The sequence below is a fragment of the Notothenia coriiceps genome, unplaced genomic scaffold (genome assembly GCF_000735185.1).
Source record: "Notothenia coriiceps isolate Sejong01 unplaced genomic scaffold, NC01 NC01_scaffold00000668, whole genome shotgun sequence".
NCBI classification, from domain to species: domain Eukaryota; kingdom Metazoa; phylum Chordata; class Actinopteri; order Perciformes; family Nototheniidae; genus Notothenia; species Notothenia coriiceps.
Genome location: NW_011333369.1, coordinates 226,654 through 245,497, shown reverse-complemented (window position 1 = coordinate 245,497; position 18,844 = coordinate 226,654). Strand labels below are relative to the sequence as shown.

The 18,844-nt window shown below is 39.3% G+C and overlaps 2 protein-coding genes across 7 annotated transcripts in view; one reads left to right on the top strand and one right to left on the bottom strand.

The window, feature by feature from the left end:
• zcchc24 (zinc finger, CCHC domain containing 24) overlaps window positions 1–14,676 on the top strand; it is a 30,432-nt gene extending 15,756 nt beyond the window's left edge. Inside the window, exons 3-5 of one of the 5 annotated variants that reach the window (XM_010784366.1) lie at window positions 7,874–8,038; window positions 10,467–10,509; window positions 10,823–14,676. In XM_010784366.1, coding sequence (XP_010782668.1) covers window positions 7,874–8,038; window positions 10,467–10,509; window positions 10,823–10,866 — 252 coding nt within the window. In that variant the 3' untranslated portion in view covers window positions 10,867–14,676. Of the gene's footprint in view, window positions 1–7,873; window positions 8,039–10,466 lie in introns of all 5 variants that reach the window. The other 4 variants (XM_010784344.1, XM_010784351.1, XM_010784336.1 and 1 more) reach the window with 4 other exon arrangements.
• Window positions 14,677–15,873: 1,197 nt separating this feature from the next.
• ppifa (peptidylprolyl isomerase Fa) lies at window positions 15,874–18,355 on the bottom strand. 2 transcript variants are annotated; one of them, XM_010784323.1, is made up of 6 exons: window positions 18,132–18,355; window positions 17,966–17,996; window positions 17,746–17,834; window positions 17,577–17,673; window positions 16,650–16,725; window positions 15,874–16,534 (listed from the first exon to the last, which is right to left on the bottom strand). In XM_010784323.1, the coding sequence occupies exons 1-6, from the start codon at window positions 18,273–18,275 to the stop codon at window positions 16,399–16,401; spliced, it is 573 nt and encodes a 190-aa protein (XP_010782625.1). In that variant the 5' UTR covers window positions 18,276–18,355; the 3' UTR covers window positions 15,874–16,398. The 2 variants fall into 2 exon arrangements, with proteins under 2 accessions (XP_010782625.1, XP_010782619.1); XM_010784317.1 differs by having other exon boundaries at window positions 17,577–17,834; window positions 18,132–18,354.
• Window positions 18,356–18,844: the final 489 nt, after the last annotated feature.

Below are 18,844 nucleotides of genomic sequence, written 5' to 3'. Positions count from 1 at the left end.
CACTTTACTTTTCTCTGTCCACTACTACTTTCTGCTGCTTTCCTCACAAGTAACACCTGAGAGAGGAGAAATGCACCCTAAATACAGCATTGAGCCTCACTGGCATATTTAGACTTGGATGTGCTATTGTGAGAAAACTGCTCTTTAAAGTGTAATGAAATGTCAAGCGCGTATGAAAAGCTAAAATAAAGAGCTTCTAGAATATGAAACCTTTTTCAAGAATAGCAGCATGGTGCAGTGAAGGTTCAAATGAGTGCTAGTTGACTAGTGATGGAAAGTCATATCTAATGAGCTCACATACCATTTGCTGTCTAATATTAGAAATACATCATGTATGACTGAGTCTATTTTAATAATGCATGAAACATTTGAACATTTATATATATTGACAGTTTGCATGTCAATGTTTTTTTAAGTGTTAGATTTATATGTACATGCACATATTTAGCACCCAGCCATAGGAAAGTGTTACAAATAGCTTCTTTAAAAGTAGCACTGTTATGCCAGCTCTATGCGAGTCACCACACTTGCAATGAATGAAGGGACTGAGTAACCAGTAAATTCAAACAACTTTATCTAATTCATTTTTTTATTGCAGTAATTTAGCTCAGTAATATAGAAATCAATGGACGTGGATGACGGATAATTCTAGGCACATTATATTTTAGAGTAAAACAAAAAGCACTGAGATTATTTTTGTTCCAATATAACAACAGTACTATGGTTTTAATTATTATTATTTGTGTTGTATGACTATTTGTTTGTTTTGTGAAATCTGATTCTAGGTCAGATTTTTTTCTTTAAACTGTGTGTAGTAAAAGTTTGCATTAAGTTGTGTGTAGATAAATGCAACAATGTGTGTCATGGATTGTGTAATGCTGAGGTTTATATTTAACTGTACAACATGAGAATGGAGGTGATACGAGGCAGTTACAAGCCAGAGTGATCTGCACCATTATGGTTAAGTCACTGAAGTATTTCCTTACATATGTAGGCCCATAACCACACATGCACATCTACTTAAATAAACTTAGGATATTGATTACCAGATTTACTCAGGAAAAGGAAAAATTCTATAATACATTAGCAAAGTTAAATCCACAATAGTGAAAACCTCCATGATCATAAAGGCTGATAACTGCTGGAACAGGTTGTAGACACAAATCTGTGGTGTGTGTTTACAAGCATTATAGTTTGCTTTAAGTGTAGGGTTCGGTGCTTAAAAGCTCCAAGAACCACCTTTTTGGAGGTTTCAGCTCGACTGAAAATACAAAACCACACGATTAATAGATGAAAAACGTTCCAAACTTTGGAAATATTTCCTTGTCGTGTCTCAGAGAAAGATCAGGCCTGATTAATGCTTTGATGTTTTTTGATGTTTCACAGAGGAGAACCAGTTCTTTGGTTTTAACCACAGCCAGGTTCCTGCCTGTTTCCCTTGTAACAATCATCAGGCAGACCGCTAATGCTAGCCCACTAACTGAAACCACATTAAAGCAATTAGAAGTCTTATCAGAAATGCTACGGTTAATGAGCAAACCAAACAAAAACTCCAAAAAGCCTCAAAGCTAACATTGTGGACTGAACCCCATCCGCTTTATCTGTAAATCTATCTGTTTCTGAACTGCGGCTAAAACAAATACAGATCCTGAGATGAAGACAAAAGAGCAGACGGAGACATGTGCACGGACACGCTCTGCAATACAAATGCAGTACACCCAGGTCCGGGGCTGGTTTGCTGTTCTTGTGTTTCTCTCTGAGCGATGTCCTGGGGGATGCGGAGAGGCAGAGCGGGGCCTCAGCTCCTCCGCTGCTCTTTTGTTTACACTGATGGTTTCCAGATGCTAGCTAGTGATCGGAGCGCTACGGAACGCTGGGGAGCAGCCCAGCAGTTTGGGGCTAGTGCCAACAACCAGGATTAAGGCAGCCCTATCTGGGAGACTTGAAAAACATGGCCTTGCTTTATAATAACTCGGCAATTGTTTCCAAAGGCTGAGAGAGTGATTATAGTTGTGAACTTAAATACAAAAGTCTCACAAACATTGTCCTCATTTATTAGGCTGAAACATGCAATGCACACGGACAGCAGCCCTGTTTAAGGGAATGTCTTGTATAGACTGAGGTGCATTGTGCACAAGTGAGGGCAAATCTATCACTTAACCGGCACACCTGTTCCTCTCGTCACTTTCAGCCTCAGCCCCTTTTCTTTACAGGCATTAGAAAGAGACAGCTGCACCAGCAAAGGAGCCGTCCAGAAAGGGAGGGAGAGGTGAGAAAGATGGCAGGAAAAAAGAGAGTCACAAAGAAAACAGTGGCTGTATTTAGAGCTTGTAGTGCATGGTGGGATTGATAAATAGTCCCCATAATGCACCTGGCTGAGGTTTTGGCATGGGTTTGGGGTTGTTTAGTCCAGCAGCGGAAACAGCGGATAAAATAATGCTTGTTCTGTTTGCAGTGAGACACAGCTGAGGTGGGGACAGTCTCATTCTTGTGAGAGAAGCAGTGGCCATCTGCACGCCCTCACTTGGCCCTCAGTCATGACTGACAGGCTGATGACTGCATCCTCAGATCTTTAGTTTGCTGTGATGTCAGATAATGCGGGTAGAGACGGTAACTGATCTGATGTCTTACCGGGAAACCTTTCAGATAGAAAAAACAGGGTCACAAAGAGTGTTTTCTATTTGTCTGTGGATAGCAATACCACATCAGATAATGTAATGTGTGAAATGATGTGAGTTTTCTGCTTATTTCTAATGTTTCACGTCTGATTTATTTGATGTGGTCATTCAACCCAAACTGAACTCTGCATCAAGAATCATAAGAGTGTTATTCGCCCCCAATGACCCAACATTCGGTGCTCCTTGTGGTGTGGTCTGACAAACACCCTTAGGGCTATTCCTTTTTACAGTGTGTTTCTCTTTGTTGAAGGAGAGGCTTATGCTGTGACTCATTGACCTGTCTGGCTTTAAGTGATCATACAAGTCTGCAGTGCTGTGATGGGAACATCAAATCATGCAGAAGAATCTAGCTTCGTCATAAATAACATCAAGTCTATGCACTGGAGGGAAGAGCCTTCTCAGCATTGGCTTACACATGAGGCTTTCCTTTGTTTGAGGTTTATGTTGATGTCAATTAACTGATAAAGGATGCAATTGTTTCCTTTGTTGCACTTAACACTTTTGGTTTCTACTTCTATAATCCAACCAACCCTTCATTTCTCTTTTCAAATGTTTAGGTTCATATAAAAAGATCCAAGTATCTGCATTATTCATATAAAGCCAAGCTGCATTTTTTAACAAGGCCCTGCTCTCCAAATCCAGACCACAAAAGCGGTTGCATACAATTACTACCAACTCTTTACCAAAGCCTCAAAGTAGTTTGACCCACCAAATCCCTTGTTTTCTCATAGAGGCAGACAAACCGCTGAATGGCATGCAGCATTTGCATGAAAAACCCAAATTGTAGTGTTAGCGCTGTCTCCTTGTATTTGTTGTCTATAGACTGACTGTGGACAGTGTCTCGAGCCCAAATCAACTGTATGTACATGCCTGCTCTAATATGTCGAGCAAGTATGAAATCCGATATCAACAACCTTGAAAGAAGTGGTCTTGTAGAACAATTCCTCTTAGGTTTGGCTTGAAGGGATGTCTAATATTAAACCAAGTCTAATCCATCCTGTTGCTGTAGACAGAGGATTAAGGGTTCAGGTTTGTGTCTGGTGTCTGTCCACTGCTCATTACTCTTAGCTCGGAATGTGAGACCAACACAAATAAGATCACCTTTAGGCCTCAGACAGTGGTCTGGACTACATACTTTTCCAGTGGTCAGCAATACACATCTTTTTATGATTTACACTGGAGCAGAATCTCAAGATGTTTTTGTGGCAAATTGATATTTGAAAAGTCAGATGCCTCGGCTGCATACTTTGTAATCAATCTCACGATATTACCTAAATTACCCTCGAATGTAAAGACATCACAGCGGGTGACGTCTAGACTCTCCACTTAAGACACCTCTTCCAATTCAGTAATCCAAACGCAATAGTGTGCATACTTCACATTCCTAATATCTTTCTGTGTGAACAACATAAGTGTCTTTAAATCTCAACACAAGATATTCATCTGCACATTCCTCCACATCATAATGAGTCCAATCCACCGAGTTGTGGCCAGGGCTACAGTGGTTAGTTGACACTTTTTTTTTATCCCCCACCTCTCTTTCGCTCTCCCTCTCTGAAATGTATGGCTTAATTGAAAGCAGAGCAGCGATTTCACGACAGCTCTGTGTTTTTTTGTGTTCTGCCCCTATGGAGGCCATCTGCTTTGGATTTAGATTTCCTCCTCCTTGTCTCTAATTCTCTCAGTTTCTCCTTCCCCGTTCGCCACCCTCTTGAGAGGGGCTGATTGGAAGGGTCTCTCCACAGTTGGCTCGAGATACTGTGGGGCTTGTGGTATTTGTCCAATTTTTTCCTTTTCTCCTTTTGTTTGAGTGTATGTTGCAGTCTGAAGCAGGTTTTAAAACCCCTTTCACAACACAATCCTGGAAAATAGGAGGCTGTTTCCCATCCAACGCACACATACATATTTTCAAACTCTTAATGAGCTTTCTCGTTTTTCGGTTAATCTTGTTCTCTGGTGTCTCACATTTGTCTCCCTTTTTGTTTTATTGTCTCTTGTTAATCTATTTATTGCATTTTGTGAGCTCATTATTCTTGCGATATAAGCCAAAGAATTATCCGTGTCCTTGCAGCAGGGCTAAACTGAGTGGGAGTAGTGCAGGAAATAGTGCGGCGAGACTTTCCAGTTGTGTCTCAAGAGTGTAAGAAATCTTGTGGATGTAGAATTTGTTGAGTGTGTGTGTATGTGGATTTGAGTTTGGGTGTTAGAGGGGAAAAGGGGAGAAAGAAGCATTGTGTGTGGCCATGGTTTGCGTAGAGATGGCATCAGTGAATGTCTGTATCACATGTGTGTATATGCTTAATTTAACAGTTCACTGACCCATAGTTTTTGTGCCTGTGTGCGTGATATGGACCAAAGGAGGATGTGGTCAACTAGTTGCGGTTATGGAGTAGCACTGTCTCCTCTGTGGACACTTGTCCTCGACACACACACTGACACTTACACAACATGCTGAGCTCTAGCCTAGGGGACATAAACAAACATTGACTCAATGCAAGCCAGCACTGTCAAAGTGATATGTCAAACATTGCTCACCATCTCCTGGCACGGACGCCATCGACCTATTCGCTGTTTCAAAGCTTTGCTTCCACTTAACAAACACCAAAAATGCTCTAAATGGCTCTGTTATGTCCATTAAGCTCTTACCCTGGCACCAGCTTGAATGGCTTTATTTGTTTAGCGCAAAGGAAAACAAAACACATCCTCCCATGCAGTCTCATCTCCAGAGCGTTTGGTGTTGTGATGACGCAGTTTCATTAGCTTAGTCATTGTACTGTGTGAATTGTGAATGGTTTGTAGATGTTGCATTAAAAGGTAGCAAAGCGTGGTTATTTCCCTGGAAATCAAGCCTAACTAAAACATTTGCTCAGTCAATCTAGTGCTTACTGCCAAGGGTTTTGATTTGTTATCTCCTGCACCAGACCAGTGTAAACAGAAAGACAGATTATATGTTTGTATGTATGTGATTTAAAAAAAACCTAATCTTTCGTAATAAGCTGCTGCCCTAAAGGCACGATGTGTTTCTCACAGTGCTTCAGCTGGCAGTGGTGGCACAACAGTCCAGATGTTATTGTGACATTCCCACGTGTTTGGGTGTCCATTGGAATGTCGAAAGCCAATGTCTGTAAAGTTAATGACTTCAGAACAGAAACTTGCTCGTCATCTCAGACCTCCATGAGAGGCAATGTGTTGCAATAGTTTGAAAACAAATGACCACAATAGCAGTATAATACTTAGAACTCCAAATGACCAAACAATAGTTATTTACAGTTGGCCAAACCAAATTTGACGATTGACCTATCCATAAACAATTTCCATAATTAATGTATTTTTATTTGAAAAACACAGACTAATTGTCAACATTGGATTTACTTCTCTATGTGGGCTCCATGGATTATCCATTTGCTGGGTGTACTTCGGCAGCATCTTCAGATTGATGCCAACAGGGTAGTATCTAATCTGAAAGCAGTCAGATGCAGACAGAGCATGCTGCCCAGCCAAAGGCCGAGGTCAGACTGTGAAAAAGCAGCATGGAGCCTGAGAGGAATGGTCATGAGGAGGATGAGTGCTGTTTCTGTCCTGCTGAGTCCTGGCTGCAGTATCAGGGAAAGATTTTTCACTTTTGAACAAACAGCTGTAACAAGAATTTTCACTATCTCCACATTTCCAAATGAATAATGAGGATAGAGGTTAGACCTCCTCTGTAGTGCAGAATGTATTCTAATCATTAGTCTGATGTATTGTATTGGATATTATAGTGGTCAGTGTTACTGCTGCATTTTAACTTGGGGTTTCAAGAGTAACAGTGGCAGGATTTATGTAGTTGGGTTAGATCTTTTGGTAGGAGAGCATTAAAAACAAAATGTTTCCAAGGTAATCTCTTTGAGATTGCTGGTTGATTGCATTGAGTCAACCCTGTCAGTGTGTATAGACTGTGTGCTGCAGGCCAGCAGAAGTCAGATTTTCCAGCCAGTGTGCTGTCACAGTGGGAGATGCGAAGCTGACAGTGGGGTTGAGGTCATGCTGTTGAGGGGCCAGATTGAAGCACAGCCGCTCATACTTAGCGTTGGCTTGCTGGTGCTGATGCAAACTGCTGACGCCTATAAGGACAGTGCCAGATGCTGCTGATTAAAGTTCCTATTACTCACACATGGGCTGGGACAAAATAAGGGAAGACCAGGGATACAGATTGTACCCCTCCTCTCACTCTCACCGCCCCCTACCCCCTACATCCACCCCGAAATCTGCAAGCAATGTTAAAGTGATTATGGAAACAATCTCCAGGCCTACGGGAGAACCTGGAGTTGAGTGGACAGGTCGGTTTTCTTTCAAAGCAGAGAATTCCCTTACCTTCTGGAAAGCTGCCAGCAGTTTCATGCTGTGTATTAAGATCACTTCTTTCTGTCATATCGGATTTCCATTTGTGCATGAAAGAATTTTAAGATAAAATAACACAATTCCACACTACTCCATTTCAAATGTTTATCTCCCGAATGATACGATTTTGATAAGCAAAAATAACCACTCCAAGATGGATAATGACTGTCAGATGCAAGTTGTAGGATGATTTTTCTCTTCTTTTTCTTATGATGGAGCTTTAAATTGATAATGACAAGCCCTGACAAACATGATAATCATTGAACATGTTGTTTTATTCTGGTAGGATGGAGGACAGTTTGTGATTTATGCTTATGATGACATCAGCAGTACGTTTGTTTGTGGCATGCTTTAAAGGGGAAAAACAAGTCTTTTCCCCGAATGCTATATAGTGGCCTAAATAAAGTTGCCAACATGAAGTCATCGGAGCGACTCCTCCCAACAATATTACCCTCAGGCATGTGCTTTCTTTATGGCTGACTGTTGGTAATCATCTACCTCATGAGAATCAGAAGAGTAATTTAACACAGCTGTATTGAAGTAAATGTCAATTACACAACCACATATTGTGCCAAAATTGTGTGTAGGATTGTGCTCTACGATGAAGTTGATTATATTAGCATGACAAGGATGGACACACCCTGCTGTCAAAGCTCAACATCCATTATTGTCCAAGAGGTTCTCTTAAAAATGTCATTCTGGCAAGAAGAAAAATCACTTTCTTCATCCTAAAGTTGGATTTATCTGGTCAAGATGTTAAAAGTTATGATTTCCACACATGTGCATACATTTTATCCGCCTTGCTTTAATCTTTACAGGCCAGACCCAAAGGGGAAGGACTGACACCCTACCAGGGGAAGAAGAGATGCTTTGGAGAATACAAGTGCCCTAAGTGTAAGAGGAAGTGGATGAGTGGCAACTCCTGGGCCAACATGGGACAAGAATGTATCAAATGCCACATCAACGTCTATCCACACAAACAGGTACCTCATACTACATAAAACTTTCACTCTGACTATTTGCGGTATTGTCTTTAAAGTAAAAAACATTACTCATACATTTTGTTCAAGTGGGAGATTGAATTTCTTTTAACCAAAGTTAACAGAGTCCAGACTCTGGTTCGCGTGGCTTCCTCTTGTCTTGAAGATATTCCAGATGGCCTTATTAAAATAAAATAAAAACCATACCACTAACAGTTGCTTTTGCCTCTTTGGTAATAAACCAGCACTGAATAAACTATTGGATTTTCAAACTGATAAAAGTCTGAGAATATTTACTGAATGACATCCAATCTTAAAACAAATATTTATTTATTAATGTCTCTCAGACACAAACTAACTTGGAGGTATTTGAGCCTTACAGCGTCAGAAATCAACAAAGATGCTGGGGAGTGTTTTTAAGAACAGCAACCGCTCTGAGGGAATTAAAGTGCTGGTAAGCTGTCTGTTCGGCTTAACCTCAAATGTTTCTCACAGCCTGTTGACTAAAGAGATGAATCGCCTGAGAAAGAACCCACTCTGTTCTTAGCTTGAGCTCGAGAGATATTTATCCTCAACAATTCATTTTTTAATATTTATGCTTTTCTACATTCTTTCAATTCCACTTCCTGAAATAAAGTTAGGATTATCCTTTAAGTCCCTGCTCATCCTTGGGATACCAGGGCTGAGCACGCTCTACTAATATTAACTATACTTCTTAAAAGCATGGGAAAGACTGCATTTAAAAAAAATCTCCCCCTCACAGAGCTCACTGGTGAGAAAAACTCACTCTTTTCTGCCTCTGTGTCTTGTGGCAAAGCTACACACAGGCAAGCAAATTCCCTGCATTTGCAATGTCACCCACTTAACATATTTCCCCTCTGTCAGCGTTTGAAATGGACCACTAACCTCTGTGTCCTCGAGTATCAAAGAGTTCAGCCTCTCAACGGCTCACCCCCTCCCTGTGGATTTCCATAAATAACCTGAATATGTATTTTCCAATTCCTTCTGCACACATTTAAATATTTGTTCCTCTAAGGTGGGGAATATATTTCTCAGACGCCCAGTGAATTTGGTTTCAACCAAGGGCCTTATTTCCATTGGGTATGATGGGTATACTCACTGATTTACTACATCTGGTCACACCAGCTATTAAGCTGGGCAATGTAAATGGATTCCGTCGAGTTTAATAAATCTGCGCACATAGTCTGCTGAGTTTAACTTTGTTGAACTTTGCCATTGATTTAGCACGTTGTGACTGCTGACAGTATGAGAGAAGGGGGCGTTCAAAATTGAGAAAACGTCATTTATAAACTGTGTTACTTCATCAATCTTTTTATAACTGTCTTCTATCAGAGTTTAAACTTCAACAAAAAAGAAAAATCATAATTTTCAATCAATTGCACAATAAGCAATCAAGCTAACACACATGCTAACTGACAGTCAAAGTTACTTAAATGACAATAAGTAAGCTTGCTAGCCAAGTGGATTTTTTGTCCTCTTGTATGACTCTTTCTTGCATACAATGTTGTATATTCTTGAAACTAAATGCCATGGGGGATATATATCACAGAACAGTGAAAATAGAAATGAGTTCAGTGAGCTATTTTGACTGCGCATGGATGTTCCTGGATTGCTAGCATGTTAGCCGTTAGCTTGTTATTGACCGCTGCAGGGTTAAGCTCCGATTTCACTTTCTCCAAATGGAAAGAGCTCAGACTCTAGCTTTAGCTACAGAGCTGATTTGATTGAGCTTGAGTTTCTTTCTCAAGGACATCTCAAGAGGGAAGATGCCTGCAGCAAAGGGGCTTGAACTCAGTTCCTTTGCTCTTTGAGGGAACCCCATAAAACATTCATCTGATTTTTCAACTTTTCTCAAGGACCAATAGTAAAGTCTCAACATTTCCAGGCAGACTCATTAGCGGATAACTAAACTATCTCCCTGTAGTGACCCATGGTAACCTGGTTTCCTTTAGTTAGACCACTGAATAAATAACAAGAACAGAACAAAAGAGGAGAAATACATTTTTCCAGACAGATTGTTAAAATAACCTCCTATCGTGCTGCTCATACACATTCCTTCCGTCCTTGATAATGATTCCAGGAAAGCCATTGCTGTTGGCTTATATTTCCATAAAGGTCATGATCAAATACATACTGGATCTTTTTCTGTAATATAAGGTTGGGAAAGTACTGCAAGTTTCCAGAGCTGATGGTGTGTTGCCATATCTCTGCAACTAATTGTGTTTAGTACACTTCTGGTCTGTGAAGAATTTGGGCGTAATATTGGAGGCCAAACTTTAGGCGTACAGCGGACTTGAACCTGTTGCCAAAGAAACTGCTTGCATAACTCAGAGTTTTAAGAGTGTGCTGCTTGTTTTTCTTTCTTCTGTGTTTTTATGACTCATTATTGTTTCTCTGTTTGTATCCTCAGCGCCCTTTAGAGAAGCCGGATGGCCTGGATGTTTCTGACCAGAGTAAGGAGCACCCGCAACACCTGTGTGAAAAATGTAAAGTCCTGGGCTACTACTGCCGCCGTGTGCAATAATCATCTTTATTCAGAGTCAGAGCAACAAGTCCTATTGCTCATCCTCCATCAAGGCTGTTAACTTCCTCCCTTCACATCCAGGTTTCCTACATCCCTGCCCTGCACACAACATGGCGTCCCTTCCTCCTCACATCTTCCCATCCTCTCAGAAGTCTCAAATATAGGTTTTTTATTTTTCTGTCCCTCTTCTCAACCACCGGTGGATCACAGATTTGTAATCCTTTTTTTTTTTCCAATGACAGTATTGAAGACCACATCGAGGAATGAAAGGAACACGGTAACCTAGGATCAATCTCTCCAAGCGCCCCTCATCAAAAGCTTTTATTTTATTTTGCCACATGCATCAGAAACAACACAACCCCATTGATCCAACTCAATGATTAACAACAGCACATGGCATATTGATGAATTAGCATGTATTACATTGGTGTCACTGACAGTATTGGTCTCAATAGATTACCTCACCTTGGGGTTTGTTGGATTTGTGTTTACAGAGATCTGCCTACCAATTTCCCTGCCAAGTGAACTGTGTGTTAATGTGACGAACATTTATCACTCACAATGGTATAAAGTGTATGAGGCCTTTGACTTGCCGTGTTAAGGTCAACAGCACATCTTATTAACTGTGAAATAACTGAGGGACAATGTGCCATACATCCCTAGCTTACATTTGGCCTATTTATTTCCTTATTGTCTAGTGTGCAATTTGAATTTTAACTGGGATATAACTAAATGTTTTTTGTATGTTTGTATATCACTTTATTGTGTAACTGCTTCCACGCGTCTTTAAAAACTACTGTAGGGTCAGTTGCTCTTCGTCTAGATTTAGTGCATTGCTAACGGATAAGGTTTCATTCACCCTCCCCAGAATATTTTTGTTGCGACACAAATTCTCAGCTATCTATAGTTTTAGATAGGTTTAAATCTCTAGAAGGAGCTGTAAGAAAAGAACACTAGTTGTATTAACAATAAAGCATTATGAAACATTATTTTGACGGTTAACTAAAGCCAAATTAGAAAAAAACAACTGAGATGTTAGTTTGAAAACGTTTAAGATAGACTTTAGGGTTCACAGCCAATGCCTGCAAACCTTAGTGGAGTCAATAAAGCAAAATGGAAGATGTTGCACCTACAAACTATGTCCAACAGCTGATTGCAGTATAAAGACTGTGTAAAAAAAAGGAAGTGAAGTTTTGGAGAACTGCGATGATTTTCAGATCGGTTGAGAGAAACAATAGGAAGTAAAATAGGAGGGCTGATTTGTGATGTGGAGATGTTGAAGATTCAAGGATATATTGAAAGTGATGATGAATTAGGTTTAACATTTTTGTATGAATATAAGTGCCTACTATTTTAAACCAGTGTCTTTAAAAGACATTTTTTAATACGAAATTATGAACTTTTCTATATCGTACTATATTCCGAGCCTTATAAAAACTGGTTGACTATATTTTATAATGTAACATATTGTATGTGCCTTAAAAAAAGATTGAAATCATGCTGAAGTATCAGGACTATAGGATGCCATTTGAAATTAGGAAAGAAAAATTGGGATAGGCTCAGAGATGGAACAGTACACGTGCATGTGGTAACTGGGATGCATATTAAGTTTACGGCAGGTAAAAGGAGTTAAAAAGGACAAGGACATTGTACAGTTTCTCTATTAGTTTGAACTTGCATGGTGGGTGTTCGCTTCAACAAAGTTTGCTGAGTTGCAGGCATGGGCTGAAACAGCATTTCCAGCTGGCAAAAACAAATCCTACTGTGGTCTGTTGTCATGGAATATCCACAAAGATGTTATTTCTTAGTCGATACTCACAACAGAATGGAGTCGTGCATGACACTGTGGACCTGGCTCTTTGTTGTTTTAATCTATTGTGGTAATGTTTATCCAAGGAACTGTCGGTTTTGTAAAAAAATATTCATGGTCCCTTGCCTTAGTGGGAGAGTTTGCAGAGGCTGATAACGGTAGCCTACAGTTTAGGGAATTTAGCTAAATTCCATCGTTGAAGTTAAAGTGGCATTCCAGTGATTTTATAGTTTAGGCACGACACTTAAGAATGGTTGAAATCAATGCAGCAGAGGCATAGATATGCATATCTTTACCACTGAATCCTACCTTTCCCATAATGCAGCTCGACAGCTTCTTTCAATTTTCTGCGATGTGAATGCCCACATCTTTTAAAAATCCCAGTTTGTAACAGGCCATTTGTTTCAAATGTGTCTCTAAATCCAAGCTGAGAAAACAGTGATGCAATAGCTCTCAGACTCAACAAAGTTCATCCAGAGCTACAGAAGACGTTTCACAACGAATTTCACCGTCCAATTAGTCCTGCCTGACGAGCAAACAGAATTTAATGAGTACAATTGCTGGAGTGCCCCCTTATAAGAAGGAATTTGTGCATCTATACGACCCCAAAGCTTAGACCTAATATGAATGAACAATTCTGCTTTTAGTTGGGAACAATCCATTATTCTTACCGTTAACATCGTCTTTCGTTAGCTCCGCGTGATGACACTAGCCTAACAGGTCGTTACTGAACATTATTGTCCACATTATACCATGAGGCTGTAGTGAGAGGGATAGATACCAATGATGCCTTATGAACTAACCTCATAAACAAATAACAATATATGTGAATCAACAATCCTAAAGTTAGAGTTCTATTCCGCAAAGAAACGTTATAAAGGCAATTTTAAATCGCAAATCAAGAGCCGATGGAAGCAGTTCATACAATACATATGAAAAAAATAAATGAAAAAAATCTCTGCTTTCAGACATTATTTCTTGAATTTCGTATACTTGACTTTTATAGTACCTTTCCAGTTCAAATTTGTTATTTTCTATGAATGAGATGTGTATTTTGGAACACTTAATAGATGTTGAAAATTGTAACGCAATCTGCAAAGACTGAAGAGTTGTTTCCCTGACAAAGATAGATTGTTTTATGTATATATTTGATGGCCATCATTATCGAGAATAGTAGCTCTTTTAAAATGTTATGCAATATTGAAGCTTTTTTTTGTGTGAAGAAGGGCCTATTGCTAAGAAATAAACTAAGCTGGGAGTTTTTTCTTTATGTTTTACAATAATCTGAGGGGTTATCCTGCAGAAATATTTATGGAAAGATTTTTTACAACACTTTTTGTATAGAATATGCAACAAAGTTACACTAAAGAAGGAAAATATTGATGTCTACATAGAGTATTATTAAACTAAAGCTGGTACATAATTAATACCCTTTCTCAATTATAAGCCATTGTATTTTTGTTTTGTTTTATGATGTTATCAGTGGTGAATAACACACAGTGATTTGGTTGTTATGTGTAACTAATTATGAGCTGCCATTTACATCCATACAGTCGCATGTATTCATTTTGTAAACAATATTATGAAGATATATATTGTGATAACATGCAGAATTGTTCTTTTCTTAATTAGTGATGGATACTCACCACTGTATAAGCACGTTAAACTGTGAGATGTAGTTCAAGCTTAAAGCAGCAATGACAAGAAACTATTATAAAATGTTATGGTGTTATCAGTAGTCTTAGGGATTGTATACTTTTGTTAAAAGGCATGTGTGACAAAGAACTATTTTAGAGTTTGCATGTGCATGTGTTTGGTTTTGAATGAAATATCATTTTGTGCAATGTATACTTATTTAAATACTTTACAGTAGTTTGCTACAGTACATATTGTTTTTAACATTATCAGCAACTTCTGATTGTTATAAGTCTTGAAGTATTTACCGCTAGTGTAGCCTCTACGAATAATACATATTTACTGAATGTAATGTGTTTAACACTTATGTGGTCAATTAGGAAAGTTATGTTTGTATTCTTTACTGTCTGTATCACTTGAGATCTATGTGTTGCATTGTTGCAATATTTGAATTGGACAGAACACAGGCATGAGGTAGGGAAGAAAATGATTTTTTGGGAAACAAAGACATGGTCATGGTTTCAAGAGTAGACCGCAGGTCTGTTTTTCATGTCCATGAAATGGCATTCCAAAATGTGCCTTATTTGTTAGTTGGGAAAACATTTTAGTGCTGTTGAGCGTTTGTTGAATAAAAGTCATATTGAATTAGGAGTTGGATTATGTGGTTTCATTTCTTTTGGGTCCTATGCTGAATTGTTATTACCAGTAACTGGAATGTGTTCATTGGATATCTCAGCCCAAAGCAATTGTTATAAGCTCCTGTCTGTTCAATGTTCTTTTAAAAGTATCTTTTAATCATCACAGTCTACAGCGACTTTGAGTTCAAGTTTGTAGATTTACACAACACTGAGTGTATGGATTCTGATAAAGAGGTTTTTAATGGATTATTCATGGCGGTTGTGTAACGCAGAAAAGGGGGGAGCCTTATAAAACTTGTTATTCACTTTCTGTGAAAGTACTGAAAGATAACAGACACATCGAGCTGACAGCTCTTGATTTCAACACTTTGGGTTCACTTGTGGACAGGAAAACCCAAACACAAAAAAGGACACCCGCTAACATGGGTGCCGTGTGATAAGTGGAGACTTTTACAGCAGAAGACCCAACTTGTAGCAGTTGTAAAGATGTCATTGTGTTGCATGTGTTCTAAGCGTTGGCCACAGCTTTGCCGTCTCTGGAGCCAAGTTTCCATGAACAATATTGGACATGCATTCCAAATAACTAAAACTAAACCAGAGGGTGGGGACCCAAATTATATCAAGTTTGTTACAACATCTCTTGCTCAAACAGAGTGAGAGCTAAGAGGTCTCTATAGCAACAATGTAATCTGAGAATTCAAACAAACGGTGGAAGGTCAGTGCGCATATGGTTTCATTTAGGGGCAAGAGCTGCTTTTTCACGTCGCTTCATTATTTACTTTCATAAAGTATTAGCTTGATAAGCAGCACCACCCAGTCTCTGGCTTTCAGACATGTCCTGGCCTCCTTTGCTCTTTCTCTATTCCAGACGCTCTGTGTTTCAAATAAAGCAGCAGGGAAGGAAGAGCAGCCCACATACAAGACATTTTCAGGTTCCTAAATAGTTCCAGCAGATTAAATCATCTGCTTCCTCCGCGTCCAATGAGGCTACAGCCTGCAGCTCTATCATCTGTCAACTGCATCCATGTGATATTTCAACTCAACTGTAAGTGGGTGTCACATGATGTCACATCCTGCTATGGTGGGCAGGAAGTCGGTCACGCTGGAGAGCCGGTGTCTAAAAAAAGCAGCTGGATCATTTCCAGGAAGCCCTAAAACCAGAAGGCTCGATGGCACGAGAGCAAATGCCCTATACTAACACTAGAGCTAATAACATCTGAAAACAGTCATTTTATTTGGCAGTAAATGGAGAGTAATTGCATAATAAGAACAGTTTACATGGTGGACGACTGAGCGCTTGTACACAAAGTAAATGGGTCAAGTCCCAATATAAAAGATATATATTTGAACATCATTATCAACAGAGAAATATCAGGTTTTAAGATTTGCATCTGTGTCAAAAAGAACACAATGCAAAAAGAAAACAGTTAACGGCTAACTATACTGTAAGTTCTGTGTCTGACTCTGCATATAGGAAAAATATATCCATACCTGCTGGCGGTGGTAGTCTGTGTTTGTTAAATGAAAAGGGGGAAAAAGGAAAATCGAGGACTGGGATATACAAACCGTTGTTAGGATACAAAGATGAAACAAAGCAGCGAAAATTCCCGACATTGGGCTCTCAGTTTCAGGGCCAAAATCACCTGTGACAGTTTCTCCCCGACGAAAGATAAAGTAAATACCAAATTGTTGCACGGCGAGTCATCAAACAGAAGTCCACTTGTGATTTTGAGTGTTATTTAATCTCCCCACAGTCAGTGATGACAATTTTCTTAAGCACCCCACCGTCGTGTAAACCAAAGGATTCCATCTTGATGACCACGTCCATACCGTCCCTCACCTGCCCGAAGACCACGTGTTTACCATCGAGCCTGTCAAAAGAAGAGACCAAAAGAAACTTCAGCCACCGGTAAGGGGTTTGGATGTGGGGACAGTACGAGTGGCAAAGCTGACATGACTGTTTCAAAAGTCCACCTAAATATTTACCATTCAGTTTTAGCCGTACAGATGAAGAACTGGGAGCCGTTTGTGTTTGGCCCTGAATTTGCCATCGAAAGAGTTCCTGCAGAGATCAAAAAGACAACAAGTAAATCAATTAAACGTGATGCAGTCAACAAGATCCTGTCCTCATTTTACCACTGAGTCAATAACATTTAGGAGTAAACAGAAGCACAACACGAACAGCGTTAGGCCTGTTTCTCTTCTCTGAAAAGCAAACTGTGACAATGTAACTTAAGCCCTCAATCGTCAGCATGTGGAATATATTTATTTAAAAACACGAGTTATTTAATTGGGTGCATGTTGACTCACTAAAAACTAGGTCATTTGCCTCTGGATTGCAAAACCTCCAGAATATAGCCAGTGGTTTTTACTGTGGCATAAAGTTAGGCACTGCCATCTAGTGGAGCAGAAGCTATTTTCAATTATAAAGATCTGGGAAATGATACTGTTAAGAAGCCAGAGAAGGGACATGTTTGTCATTATATGCATGGATATATAAGATAACAGTTAACAGTACATATTCTTGGTTGGATCATTTTGTTTATATTATATTGACTTATCTAATAGTTTTCAAAACATGTCAAAATATGCTGAACATGTTCAAAATCCCCAATTTGAGATATTTGAGACAGACAATGCTTGGCATTTTTTGCTGGATACATTTTGTGTTAATAATGTCTTGTGCTAAACAATTTATTAACTTTCTGTTCACCTGCTTTTCAAGGAATTTAAATGTGTCTTCATTATACAAGAGCCTACCAAACACAGATTTCCCATCCAGAAAATGAACAAATTAGCAGTGTTTTTGTCTTGGAGTCACTGATAAAATTCACTGAGAAGTTTGAATTAATATCTATATGGACGGTTGAAGGAATATTTGTTTTGTTCTTCTAAATAAAGATAGAGTTGTACCTGGGCTTGTGTGTTTTAATTTGAAGTTTTCATCATTGAAAGTCTTCCCATATATAGATTTCCCCCCTGTGCCATTGTAGTCAGTGAAATCTCCCCCCTGTAACAGAAAACACAGATTCAGACAACATGGCAAACAACACTTATTGTGCATTTTCACTTTTAATCTTACCTGACACATGAACCCAGGTATGATCCTGTGAAACACAGATCCCTTGAATCCAAAGCCAGGTTCCCCAGTGCACAGTGCTCTGAAGTTTGCTGTGGAATCATCAGTTGTTTTATTCAATACATTCATTTGAAAGGAGTTGGAGTTGAACTCTTTGATTCAAGGGGGAAAATAAACACATGCAACTCTTAATATTAAGCAAATGAAATTTAAATAAACATACCTGCAGTCTTTGGCACTACAACTGCATTCAACTGCAAGATAAAAGATAAAACATATCCCATTCAAAATCAGGGACTAATATTTACACTGAGCTTATCTGTGTGTGTTTAAGTGCTGTTGGACATGCTAGTACGCAGTTATACGAGAGGCTAATGCTAGCTAGCTACCTCAATTGTTATTCTTCCCAGAGGCTCACTGTCGGCCTCGATGTCCAGAAACACGGAGGGGTTTTTGGCGGGGCGGGAGGAGAACAGCTTCACGGCGGCGACACCCGGCGTGCTGTATCTCATGCGGTTCTTTATTTGTAACATCGTTGCTCAGCTGACAGGGTGAGGAGGACCAGCAGGCCATGGGTGCTGCTGGTGTTTACATGTGACGTCACGTGGATTGACTGTAAAGACCCGCGCGGAGGTGACAAACAGCGACACCTCGTGGGACGGTCGGGAAGTAAAACAACTTAATTTATGTTGAAAAGAAATACATACATTCAGTCAATGTAAGAAACGAATACAAGGTCCATGTGTTGTTTAGGAGTCTGACAAATGTTATGAGTCAGTTATATTATAACAACATTGTGTACTTAGTGGTGTCATGATGGTGTCATGATACCAACTAAACCAGAATCATTATTTTTAAGTTTTGTTGAATTAAATAGGTGATACAACAAATGATAATATTGCACTACACTACATCACTCTACAATAATAATGAACCCCATTGAGAATGACATTCGCATATTTCAGCATGCTAATCTTTGCTAGTCATATTTACATTTTATTAAATAAGTACAGAAAAGGAACGTCATCTAATTTTGCATCTGTTGATAGTCATTTCATTGACTAAAAAAGAGCAGTGATTACTAGTCTTCCTGCATAGAGCA